The 13379-nt window shown below is 36.4% G+C and overlaps 2 protein-coding genes across 2 annotated transcripts; one reads left to right on the top strand and one right to left on the bottom strand.

The window, feature by feature from the left end:
* Positions 1 to 4222: 4222 nt before the first annotated feature.
* On the top strand, positions 4223 to 5668 carry LOC137719743 (pectinesterase/pectinesterase inhibitor PPE8B-like). Its single transcript, XM_068458773.2, has 2 exons — positions 4223 to 4661; positions 4971 to 5668. The coding sequence occupies exons 1-2, from the start codon at positions 4223 to 4225 to the stop codon at positions 5666 to 5668; spliced, it is 1137 nt and encodes a 378-aa protein (XP_068314874.2).
* A 2153-nt stretch (positions 5669 to 7821) lies between these two features.
* LOC137720642 (ATPase GET3B) lies at positions 7822 to 12748 on the bottom strand. Its single transcript, XM_068459731.2, has 11 exons — positions 12511 to 12748; positions 11046 to 11257; positions 10858 to 10920; positions 10560 to 10670; positions 10219 to 10293; positions 10075 to 10143; positions 9927 to 9992; positions 9077 to 9151; positions 8901 to 8999; positions 8580 to 8714; positions 7822 to 8279 (listed from the first exon to the last, which is right to left on the bottom strand). Exons 1-11 carry the CDS (start codon positions 12704 to 12706, stop codon positions 8142 to 8144), a joined length of 1239 nt encoding a protein of 412 aa, XP_068315832.2. The 5' UTR covers positions 12707 to 12748; the 3' UTR covers positions 7822 to 8141.
* Positions 12749 to 13379: the final 631 nt, after the last annotated feature.

The following is a 13379-nucleotide window of genomic DNA, read 5'->3' as shown; positions in this document are numbered from 1 at the left end:
CCTTTCTCTTCCCTTAATGAAATAGGAACAACAAACCTAGAGGAGTAGGAAACCCGTGAATCGAAAAGCCTGCGTTAGGGGCTAATAGGAGACTAAAATGCAGAGAAAAACTTCTGTTGGAGTCGGCAGCAACCCTCTGAATTGCAATCTTCTGAGCTCGTCTCAGTTTTCCGAGCTTTTGTTTCAGTTGTTCTGAGCGAGTGTCCCAGATTTGGGTGCTGTGCCCAGTTTGTGGTTTTTTCTTGTTTATGTTCTTCCTCCACTTATTTCGGTCATCCTTGCCACACCCACTCCATCTTCTTCTTCTTTGACCCCCACCACATATTTTCCTTCTTTCTCTTCTTTCACCCCCTAAATCCCTTGCCCTAGTTTTTTTTTTTCCAATTTTTGCTTCCTCTTTGCCTCAGATTGCTGCTGGTGCTCATCCCCACATTTACTACATTTGTGGACTTTGTGTCCTTGTGGATTGAAAATCAATTTTGACCCATTCTGTGATCAATTGAGAATAACGCAGGTTGGCTCAAGTACGAAGCTCCAACCCATTATTTACAAATCTCTTGTCAAGGCTTGTTCTTTGCCTCTTCCTTGGTTGCTAATGGTGGTGGCGACGGTTATGGCAGAGGATCTTTAACTACTCCTCTGCAACCGACAAAATTGTTCTGCCATTGGCGAGAACCATCAATATCGAATTTCAACCATCCCTACTTGGAGAAACCCAATTCAACTTTTTAATAATTCTGCATGGCTTAGGATGACTGACTTTATTAGCATTAGTCCACTCCCAAACATACTTTAGAATAGTCTTCACAAGATCAAAGGGAAGTTGATAGGAATGATTGAATACAATACAATTTCTCTACTTCCAAGCATGCCAATACACAAACCATAAGAGATTACACCATTCCAACCCTTGATAACTGAGAGTTAGTGTATGTTAGCAACAATCCATCCCTCCATGTCTAAATTGAAGGTAGAAAGAATATTATTAGGGACCTTAAATAAATTTCAAACAACTCGAGCTTTAGATCGCTTTCTCAAAAGATGAATTAAATTTTCAACAGGACCCCCACATATAGGACACTAGCATCCAATGTCATGATCTTCCCCTTAAATCTTTGTTGGTTGGTTAGAATTTTATCTTGAGTGACCAACCAAGCAAAGACCTTTAACTCTCCAAATGAAAGAACAAACCATAAGCAGATTTAACACTAAATACACCTTTATAGGAATGACCCCAAATTAGCTTAGCCAACAAAGAATGCAACCTCTGAACATCCCACCTATCATCTAGTAAGAAGACCGAAACCGTCAAATTATTATCCACATGCAAATTACCCGGTGTTTCCCCAATAAAAGCCCCCAACCAAACCAATTGTCTGTCCAAAATTTGGTTGGTACCATCAGCAATTCTCGACACCAGACCTGTCTCATCAAATTAGCTCCAAATATAATACTAGAGCAAGTACTGGACATACCTGTACGACTTTGGTAATTAGGGTCCAATAGAGAATAAACTTTCAAATATTATCCTTGAACAGCGGTGGTCCTGCTGATAGATCCTCCAACTCGCCTTAGCCCACATACGTTGATTCATCTGACTTGTTTTCTTAATCCAAACCGCCACGGGCGTTTGGTTTGCAAACAAGATCTCATTTAGTTAAGTGAACCTTTTTTACGAAGCTAGAGTCTCCCCACATAAAATCACGATTTAATTTTATCAAGTTCATGACTGACTAGGAAACTTTGCAGTCTGCATAGCATAAATAGGCATAGAAGAAGAAACAGCTTGAATAAGGGTGATTTCCAGCCTTGGAAAGTTCATTTATTAATCTCCACAGCGTTAGCAATAGGAAGACTCAACTTTTCCATGCGCAATACAAAAAGATAGGGAGATAAAGGATCACCTTGTCTAAGACCGCTTAGCCTTAAAACTGTCCGACGACTCACCATTAAGACACACTTGAAAGCTTGTAGAGGTTACACAATGCATTATAAGCTTGATTGCAGAAAATGGGAGCTGGAGTTCAGTCAGAGTCTGCTTAATAAAAGACCAAATCTGTTAGTGAATTCAAATTAAACAAGAATTCTAACAACAATTATGGAAGAGAAACTCAGAAAGCTTGAGCAAGAAGAAGAAGAAAATTTCGATCAGAAAACCAGAGAATATACCTCTGCAAATTCTTCCATATATTTCGGGGCACACTCACTGAGCATGTGAGCTCATACACCAAAAATATAACCGTTGGAGGTGAGAGAGAGAGAGCGTAATCCTGTTATCATTATCATCATGAAGAACTTCTGCTTTATTTCTTCTTTGTCTAATAATTGTTGCAAGACGGAAATCTTTGGTGTTTTTCTCCCGTCTCTCAGCCTTTATTTCCTTGATTTTTGTTGCCAAAACAAAGCTTCTTGTTCAAGAATGATATCCAGCTCCTTAAAAAGTTGAACTTCCAAATTTCGGAAGAAAGGATTATCGCTTCTTTTTTTTCTCAAACCCCTCCGGATTCCCCCAATCCTAGAAATCTACCTCCTTTTTATGAAATATATTCCCAAACACCATAACTAAGAATTAATTAATGCTTTTGAATTATGTTTATTTGAAAGGAAGTGAATTTGTTTTTGCTAGGTTTGAAAGGAAGTAAACAAATCTGTACGAAAAATGGTACACTGCACATCCTGTTATAAACCAAAAATCGCAATCTACATTGCATGAATCTCTTTAATATTTTTTTACATAAAAGTGTCTAGCAACTACATTTTATCTGCATATATATGTTCACATACAAGGGAGCCTTCTTCAGTGCATATATCATTTCTTTGCATCAACCCTATTTTCTCATCATTTGCATCTTCTGGTATGCATTCTGCCATGAGTCCATTCATGAAGTCGTCCTACCATTTTATCATCGTTTCCACGATCTGCTTCTGTTCCCTATCCATAAACCCGGGTGCTAATAATGTCGATCCCCAGTTGTTGATAGATGTTCCTTTGCCCGTGTTCAAAAATTCATTGGAGAAAACCATGGAAGCTATGCAAAATGTAGCCTCAGCCATGTCACATATGCATGTTGGTGAAGATGCTAAAATTTCTACTAAGATGATCATTTCATATTGTGAGGGTTTGCTTGGTGAAACTGCTGAAGTATTGAATTGGTCCCTTTCCACAATTCATGATTTGAAAGGTTTCGTGTACATAATGTCACATTTCATTTGTCTATTTTAATTTCTATTTGGTTTTTTTTTTTCTTTAATATAAGACCATCTCCAACCCTTGGACTAAAACCTAAAATTTTTAGCCCAGAAAATTTAGGTTTGCCTAAAAACAACTTTTCTGCTCCAACCCTTCTGGCCTAAATTTTTTAGTTCGAGATTATTAAAAAATAAATTTAGGCTAATTATTGCTTTTAAAGTAATTAAAAAAAAATTATGTACACTATCATAATTTAATTTTATGAACATTTTAACCTAAAAATATTTAAATTCCGATAAATATTGAAAAATCACTAAATTTGGGTGAATTTTGAGTTAAATAATTTTTTTAATTATTTTAGCTGTTGGATTTAAGTTTGGGCCCTTAGATTTTTTTTTTATCGTTAGATTTGATTAAATTAGATCTCAGCCATTGGATTCAATAAATCCTGGGAGATATGCCCATGTGGGTGGGGTCCCGCTGGTGGTGCCCACACCATTTTCTGGGCTTAATCTGGGAGGGAATTTGGCTTTTATTTGGCTTTTAGCTTTTAGCCCACATATTTAGCATAAGTTGGATTGAGTTTTTTTTTGGAAAGGGAGGAATAAAACCTAAAAAATAGCATTTAGCCCAAAGTTGGATTTGGTCTAAGGTAATAAATTCGAACTTTAGATTTCTTCCCAACAATAGGCAGTTGGTCAAGAAATCACGAGAGGAGACATAGAAAATGGGGAAAACCGCTCCCTATGCATAAACTTTTTTTTTTTCATAAGACAGGATAATTCAAACAGATGATATTTTTCAATATTGGAGAAAGATATAATACTAAAACAAAAACTAGCTAGTGGGTGACAATAGACATATTAATTATTTAGATTTTTGTCATTGATTTATTTGTTTGCATAAGTGCCATGTGCGAATGTCACACGTGTAAACTAATTAACCTATCTAGCCTCATAATGTTGTATATATGGCGCAGGTGATGTGGTTTCCCATATGAGAACATGGCTGAATACTTCTCATACCAGAGAAATGACATGCATGGAAGCTTTTAAGAATGGTATCGACTCAAAGGTTTCAGAGAGCCTCAAACATGTGACCAGACTAATCGATGAGGTCATCGGCATGATCCAAGTGCAGCAACACCATTACCAAAATGTCGATCAGCCTTTACTACTATCCGGTGGGACGAACTTCGAGGACGCAAAATTTTCCAAGACGCCAAATGTAACAGTTTCTCAGGATGGGAGTGGGAATTTTAATCGAATAATGGATGCCATTGCGGCTGCACCAAGTCATAGCCAGCAGCGGTTTGTGATATTTATCAAGAAAGGAATTTACAAAGAATATGTGAAAATTGATCCCGCAAAGACTAATCTGGTCTTGATTGGAGAGGGCATGGATGTTACTACCATATCTGGCAACAGATGCAATGCTAGTGGTTGGCAAACAGTTGATTCAGCCACATTTGGTAAGACATCAAAACTTTGACTACGACATTCTCAGTTCAAGAAAACAGGATTTTTTTTGCGATTTATGTCATTGCAAAACATTATAAACGGAAAGTGATAATCAAGCACAATTTTTCTCTCTCTCATACATCCCTATTTGTTTTTTGTCATCGAATTGAATACTTAAAAAGGAATACGCAAGGGGAAAAAATTGTGTTTGGTTGTCATTTCTCATAAAATAAAGTTATGCATGGAAGATTTTCATGTGCTTATTTATCCTAATCAACTTCTTTGATTTTTGTTGTGAATCAATCAATTTCCTTATATAGCTGTACGTGCTGAAGGATTCATAGCAATGTACGTAGGGTTTGAGAACACTGCGGGGCCAAATAAGTCTCAGGCAGTTTCACTTTCATCCTACGGCGACGAATCAGTTTTCTACAGGTGCAAGATGAGTGGATATCAAGACACATTGATGGTGCCGGCCGGTCGCCAGTTCTACCGAGAATGCACGATCAGTGGCACCATCGACTTCATCTTCGGCTACGGCACTGCCGTTTTCCAAAACTGTAAAATTCTTGCTAGGAAAAACCTTGAAGGTGCACAAAACACACTCACTGCGCACGGTCGATTTGCTGCAGATCCTTCGGGGTTCTCATTTCAATTTTGCGACGTTGAGCCGGACACCGATCTAGGGGGTAATGTTGCTTCTTCGCCCACGTACTTAGGTCGACCATGGGGAAAATATTCACGTACTATATTCATGCAGTCATATATGAGTAATGTAATAGTGCCCCAGGGTTGGCTGGATTGGTATGGATTTGGTGGGCTTGGCACTTTGGATTATGCTGAGTACATGAACAAAGGGACGGGTGCCTCGACTGTAGGTCGGGTCAAGTGGCCCGGCTATCATGTAATTGCCAAGGCATCCGAGGCCAAATTGTTTACCGTGACCAAGTTTATTGATGGTGATTCATGGCTGCCATCCACCGGTGTCCCATACGCACCAGGATTGGATCAAGTTTGATCACAGTTTGGAAGTCAACAAGATAGAAGATTTATTACCTCTTTTTAAAGTAATCTTTATTTGTTTGGTCAAACCATAGATATTTTATTAAATTTATATTATAATGTTTACATCAGCCGCTAAAATATTGAAAAGTCAAATTAGCTCTATATGAATTCATTTATGGTTATCATTGCGTCAAGAAGCAAACAAAGACAACGTGTGCAGCTCCACTACACGTTCTAGGAGTAATGGAGCACTAAAAACCCAAGTTGTTGTGCTAATCTTGTAATGCCAAACAACAATCCTTCTAAAATTACAGTAACCTTTCTCACAGAATCCCCTAATGCAGTGTTGAAACCCCATTTATTTCTGTAGAGCTCGAAACCAGCAGGAAAGAAATCCCATTTAAAGATTTTAAATGCTTTGTGATTCTTCTTTATTTCATAGGAACCGTTTCAAGTTCAAGAGGAAATAACTATGGTTTTATTTCTTTGAAAGGAAACGTTTCAAGTTCAACAGAAAAGAAGGATGGTTTTTATTTCTTTGAAAGGAAACGTTTCAAATTCAACAGGAAATAAATCTATAAGAAAAAAGGTTATAAAGGAATATTGCCACCTCTTTTTATATATATATATATATATATATATATATATATATATAGAGACACACACACACACACACACACACACACACACTCATATAAGAGATTCTTCTTCATATATAGTGGAACCCTAGCTATATCTCACTCATCCTCCACAAATTCTGGTAAACCCTAGAGCCATGAGTCCGTTCATGAAATTGTCGTCCTACTATCTCATGTTTTTCCTCTTTTATTTTACTTGTCTATCCGTTGACACACTTGCTGAGAAAACCAATCACTTTATCAAAGTTCCTTTGCCCGTATTCAAAAAGCAATTGGAGAAGACGAGGCTAGCTGCGCAGAGTGTGGCCTCGACCTTGTCACATATGCATGTTGGTGTAGATGATCGAAATTCGACCAATCGGATCATTGTGGTTTGTGAGGAAATGCTTAATTCAGCTGCTGGAGTCTCTGGTTGGGTACTTTCTACATTTCCTCATCTTAAAGGTTCATATCCATAACCTCTAACTTTAATTTAATAATTGGTCACTTAATTTTTATTTTCTTTCATATAGCAAGAGAGGGATCTGAAATTTGGTCATTGCTACTTGGTATATTTTTAAAGATAATTACAAGGATAATATTGCACTCTATTTATTTGCAGTACGAAAAACAAGAATTCAAACTCGGTGAAGTTGTAATTGGTCTACCAGATTAAGGGTCCAAATTAATACATATTTACTTGGGAGGGGGATTAGGTGGTCTTTCTTTTAGGGTTCGTTATTGGCATTCTACAATTCTCATTTTGCACTTTAAGTTTTTTATATTTGTTGTACACGCTGCTAGGAAATCCGAAAGCTACGAGACATGTTAAATGACGTGTAGTTCGTTAACAACTAAAACTAATTAAGAAAATCTTAATTAATTAGCTTCATAACATGGATATTGTGTCAATGGCGCAGATAATGTCTTTTCTGAAATGAAGTCATGGCTAAGTCTTTCATCCCCAAGGATGTGCGCGTACCAATTTGAACATGGTATCGACTCAAATGTTGCAAAGAGTGTCTACCGCGTGACCAAATTAATGGATGACCTTCTTGATATGATCCAATGACAGCAACATCATTAACAAAAATGCTGCGTCCAAGTGAGTTTTTCTACACATGACAGTGCTGTTTTACAGGTTGGGAGTAAGAATGTGGTGAGACACTGGTTGCCAAGTGAAATTCTCCCTAGAATTGTGGCTCAAATTTTCTCCTCTATGTTTTTTGGCTCAAATTATTGTTTTTTTCACATAAAGTGGCAGTAATGGAAAATAGAGGATGACAACATATTTTCGTATTGAGACATCGTTTTTTGTCACTTTGAGTGTGTTTGGATGATGAATTTTCAAACGTTAAGTGATACCTAGGCATAATAAGAAAGAAATAGATAACAAAAAATATTAAACATAAGGAATTAAAAATTAATGTTGCAAATGCATCACATGGGTATTACATATCAAGGGATTTGTAAATAAAGTCATTTGCAAATTCCGCTCTCATGCCTTTATAAAGCTCGTAGATGCATTTCTAGTCACTACTATCTAACGTAACTTTTTATAATCCTTTTCTTCATTACTTTGTCTAAATATTTTAGAATGTGAAAGTTCCTCGTATTACAGAACTGAATATCAGAAGGTTCCTCGAACCACATTAAATCGCATCCAACTGATAATGCAAACTTTAGCCAAATGGGATGCCACACCATTACAAAGACGAGGAACATAACAGCAACTTATGTCCCCAAACGAATCAACCCGTTTTTCGAATTTTTGGAGATACCGAATGCTATCGAATAAATGAATGGTTAAACAAAAAAGGGTTATTTCTTTGATCATTAACTATACTCCTGTTCTGTCCAAAAAGATGTTCATTTCCAAATTATGTCTCCCAGAAATCTAAGGGCAGGAACGCCTCTGATCTCCACATCAACTAGTGGAGCCTGGATCACTGTCAAGCCGGATAGCTCTGTATCGCTCCGGATCATATCAAGAGCACGCATTTGATCCTGAGGTTCACGGAAGATAAACTAATTAGAATTCACTGCTTCCAGACTCAACCAAACATATAATACAAACGAAAGGAACGGACAAAATCAAAACTAAGGTGTGGATCCACATTAAAATCTAATGAAATTTTTTCGTACGCACACTCACACGAGATGAAAGTGCATCAGACTGAAACGCAAGTTTTCTTGCATGGTTTGGACAGAACTTCACCATTTTAAGTGACAAAAAGCACACTTGTGCTAAAATGAGAAGTTATAATATTTCCTACCCAAAAAGTAAAAGGAGAGTCATTAACACACCTTTCTTTTAATTGAACAGAATTTGCAGTCCGAGGCAGACGGGGGAAGAATCTGATTAACTATAAGTCGAGTCACAGGAACACTTTCCTTCTTCAGAGAGGCATGCAATCTAGATGACTCACTAACGGCCATCACCTAGAAAACAAGAAAAAATTGCAAACAATCAATTGGAAGCAAATTTTCATCCATCTTTTATACAAAGATTAGATTCGACATTGTAGAATATGAATCCTGTAAGGAAATATCTATCAAAGTATACTCAAGACACACCAAATTACAGCAGAAAGAAAAGTATATTGACATACTTTCCAAAGTTCTTACCGTCGGTATTGTTACTATGACAAACTCTGTTGACTCAGTGTCACGAAAAAGTTCACGGACTTTAACCATCCTCTCCCTTAGTTTCTCTAATTTGTCAGCCTGCATTGAAGTTTACATATATTAGCATACATGTATACATCACAGAGTATAAAAGCAGCTCATGACATCAGGTTTACCGCGCCCAATTGGGGTTGCTCTTGCCCAAAAACAGATTTGATCGCTGAGGTGGCTGACGATATCTTTTGTTTAAGCTGTACAACAGACATGTAAAGATAACATAAAATGTCAAATATTTGCAAATCAAGAGAACAAGCTTAGTAGCAAAAATGTTTTTAAACAGGTAAGAATGCTAACATTCATATGAGACTAGCCATGAATTTTTTTGTCTTTCAAGTTACAGATAAATGCGCTAAAAATCAAGTGATCCAAGGATTTTTCTTCTAAGAATGTTCAAAAGATGTGGCTTATTTATCTGGGAAGGAGCAAACCTTATAACAAGGCTGAAAGAAGATAATGGACTTATTAAATTGGTAAAACAGGAAAATATGTCGACACCAAGATACTGGTGATACAAGGAAGAGTTGCACGCACTTAAGTTAAAAACGATTTCACAGAAACAAATTCTCTACTTTCCAGAACATTCAGTACCATAGATTCAAGAACTAAAGACCCCACGATGCCAACATATACTGAGCATCAACACCTAGCTCTGCCTCAGTTGTCAGAGCTTTTATCCATAAGTTACAATGGGTATTTAGTATTTACACCTTAAAACATCTATGAAAATATTTAAAAAGTACAAAAAAAAAAAAAAAAAAAAAACAACAAATACACATAACAGTTTTTAACCAACAATACTTCTCAAGAAGTTCGTCAACTAACAATCAAATTATAGTGTTTGCAAGTTGCAACTAGAATCAAGTAGTTAAATCTCAAGCCATATGGTGCATTTAATTCCAATACAGGATAGACACCCATGCACAGTGCACACATCCATAGTTATTCATTCTAAGTTGACGTCATTACCTTCAATATTTTACCAATTGATGCATCCAAAAAGTCTGGCAAAGACAAAAGCCGCAATGTGTGACCCTGTTAACAATATCACATCATAATGAGCTAATTTTCCTTATAAAGAAACATTGAAGACAAAAACAGCATGTATATTTCTCACCGTGGGTGCAGTATCAAAAACTATACGAGTAAACATGCTATAATCTGGGGATTCAAGAAATTGTATCACCTGGAAAGAGGATTAAACATTAATAGAAGAGAAATAAAAGATGGTGTGCATGTCAGCAAGCCAAAATATACATACCTTGGAAATTGCAATAGCTTCATCCAAACCAGGAGGAGGCGTGTCTAGTAATTCTCCCAGTTTTAATTCTCCTAACTTCAACCAGAAAAAGAAATACATATGGTGAAAGAGAAGCAAGAATCATCATAAAACATAAATCAATCCATATTGGTAAAGAGCTCCGATGTGAAATCCCTATACTGGTTTGATCATAACGTGAGCATACACGTGTGCCTGCACAAGTGTTCAACCTATCACTTAGGCCTTAAGGTGTAAGGACATCTATAGTCTACACCACATAAAATAGGATCAAACGATGATAAAACAATCTAAAGTTGCAATATCTCCAAATAGGGCTTTACCTGTTCCGCAAGCATCCCAAGGCCCATACCATCCATGAAATCTTTGACTCCTGTTCCACCATTTTTCTGACTTACATTACGGAATTCTTCCCTTGCCTTCTCTGGGTTTATCTGTGGCATAGCTATTAGTTTAGCTACATACACCATATATAAGAGTACTAAGACCACAAAACTATCTTAAGAAAAAAAAAAAACAACTACATTATCATTATAACGATGATCTCATCAAACAATAGCAGAAACAGAATTACGTGAAGAAAATTAGCAAAAACTTATATGGAAAACTAACTCCACATACCTCAAGAGCAAAAAGCGGAGCTTCAGGCCCATCAACTGGTACAAGTGTTCCTCCAGCCAAATCCTACGACAAGAAAACATGTATCATTATAATATATGTGCACACGCACGCATACACATTACAACCAGTTAAGTTCTACTTTACAGGAAATGCAACTACTTTAAAACATTAATGAGATCATAATAAACCTGAGCAAAGGAATCACTCAAGGAATGTGCTGGATCAGTGGAAACCACAAGAGTGGGATGCCCATTGTTAGCGAATTTTACAGCAAGTGATGCAGCACAACTTGTCTTCCCTACACCGCCCTTCCCGCCTAACATGTAATACTTTCTCTGAGTCCCAGCAACCATGTCATCAAACCCGGCAACAGCTTCTGCTGGAGTGGCCACTGATCTCACTGACCAAAATTTAGGCATAGTATAAGTGAAAAAGATTCATTCTGACAATCTCAACTTTGCAATGACAAAAAACCCATGATAACATCATAGAACAAATAAAAATTCTAGCAAGGGAACACAATTCCATGACAGAAATAACAGTCAATGTATGGAGGTAACTTTCCTTACAAACAATTAAATCTGTAGTAAAATCATCAAAACTTGCTTATTTTAGAGAAAACGAGTGAGCAAGGGAAATGAGTCTCTTTTTTATATCATATCTAAGCAACAACATAAGGCTTGGTTGAGAGAAGAAATTATCTGTTGGGTTTCATTCATAACAAAGTTAAGGATTCCAAATTCTTTCTCTTTCAGAGGTTTTCAGGAAACAAACCAAAAATTTAGACTTAAAAGAAACCAAATATGAATCCAGATAAACCAGTATATTAGGTGCAGTCCAAGAAATTTTAATCTCACTATTATTTTCACCCGCATGGGAAGTGGATGGTTTCAAAGAAACTGAAAGAAATTTCTCAAAAAGGGGCAAGATCAGCAAATCTTCCACCAAAAGGGGGAAAAACCTGATTTCCGGGCTGCTTCCTAATACATATTTTGCAAGAGTACACATTTTCCTTGTATCATTCACAGTTCTTATACATTTGATAGTGGATTCATTCCAACTTATTGGTTATTGAAAAGCAAGTTCTAAGACACGATCTTCTACACTCCTTTAAATTTAGAGCCAAACATACTAACAGACACCGGTATGCATACATACCAAAGTCGAATTTATTGATTTATTTATTATTATTTTATTTTTTTTAAGCAAAAAAGTTGAAATTCTTTAAACAGAAACACTCATCCCCGACCTCCATCCATACCGATATGGTTTCCTTCAATGAGCTATTTTTACCACAGCAAATATTACTACAAAAATCAAACCAAAGCATCCAAATTCCGTACCCCATATCTCCTTAATTTCCCATTCAACACTAATTTCCACTCCAATTCCTATGTAATCCAATCCACTTTCTTCTCCACCAAGCTAAACAAGTTTCTTAAAAACAATAATCAACAAAACAAACCCAATTTGACACCGCTCCGAACCACACGACTATTCAACCCATCAAAACCACCAATTCAAACACAACCAATCCAAACATTCAAACCAACAAATTAACAAAACCGAAAAAGTTTTTATTTTTCCCCAAACCAGATAATCAAACACATAAAATAATCAGATTGGTATTTGAAAATTGAACAAAGAAACTACCTTGCAAATGGAAGAATTTTCTGGGGGGTTTTGTGGTGGTGGAAAGTGAGCTGAAACCGAGGCTTTTGGGGAGAGAGAGAGGCCTGAGGATTTTGGGAGCCTGAGAGAGCAAACCCACCATTGTTATGGAGTTTCTGGCGGTTAAGTTGTGTAGAATAGGTGTGAAAGTGGAGGGAATACATGTGCCACTCGCCATGGTTTTTCTGGTTGGAGAGTGGGAGTTTCAGGGTTACATCGGTCGGCTGGTATTTAAATGTGCTCGGATTGTACCCGGATGGAGCTCAAGTACTTGACCCGCATGGATGTAGTTTTTTTTGTTTTTTTTAAAACGATATTTTAAATTACTTTAATCAAATGCGTATTCGATTCCCATCAATCACCTTCTAACTTTTAAAAGTTTAACCCACTAATGCTATCATTTATCAAAAAAAAAAAAAAAACTCTAATCTACTAAAAGATCGGAAGGGGATTTAACTCGTTGAGCACGATGTAATTAACTAATCTAACCTACATCTGATATAGATACTTAGTACTACGATCTAGTATTATTTTTCTTTACTTATAAGTAAGAGATTTGAACAATATTATTACCCATTATCAAGAGTATATAGTCTAGTAAGTTATTTATAACTCAAGTTTTTAAAAGTGTCTTTTTCATAGAATTGCTGATTGTCCTATACTTTTATCTACCCCTTAATATCCCTTGTGCCAAAATTTCATTTGTTTTTCTCACCATTATTTTAATTAATTTTCATATAAGATTTTTTTTTTTTGGACTTTTCAAATCAAAGTTAAAATTTTAGAGTGTTCATTAAATTAAAGTTTTTTTTTAATCAAAATCATTAAATTAAAGTTGATTGCATGATATT

The sequence above is a fragment of the Pyrus communis genome, chromosome 1 (assembly GCF_041283825.1).
Source record: "Pyrus communis isolate YQ-2024b chromosome 1, ASM4128382v1, whole genome shotgun sequence".
Lineage (NCBI taxonomy): Eukaryota > Viridiplantae > Streptophyta > Magnoliopsida > Rosales > Rosaceae > Pyrus > Pyrus communis.
The sequence above is the reverse complement of the archived record's forward strand: the minus strand, read 5'-3'. Positions and strand labels throughout refer to the sequence as shown.

What these genes read in the sequence shown, in the direction of transcription:
- LOC137719743 (XM_068458773.2), top strand. Translation starts at nt 4,223, where the DNA reads ATGACATGCATGGAAGCTTTTAAGAATGGTATCGACTCAAAGGTTTCA. An exon ending in AGTTGATTCAGCCACATTTG is followed by an intron (nt 4,662 to 4,970) that starts GTAAGACATCAA and finishes TTCCTTATATAG; the next exon opens with CTGTACGTGCTGAAGGATTC.
- LOC137720642 (XM_068459731.2), bottom strand. Translation starts at nt 12,706, where the DNA reads ATGGCGAGTGGCACATGTATTCCCTCCACTTTCACACCTATTCTACAC. An exon ending in CTCCGCTTTTTGCTCTTGAG is followed by an intron (nt 10,671 to 10,857) that starts GTATGTGGAGTT and finishes GCTATGCCACAG; the next exon opens with ATAAACCCAGAGAAGGCAAG. An exon ending in TTTTTGATACTGCACCCACG is followed by an intron (nt 9,993 to 10,074) that starts GTGAGAAATATA and finishes TATTGTTAACAG; the next exon opens with GGTCACACATTGCGGCTTTT.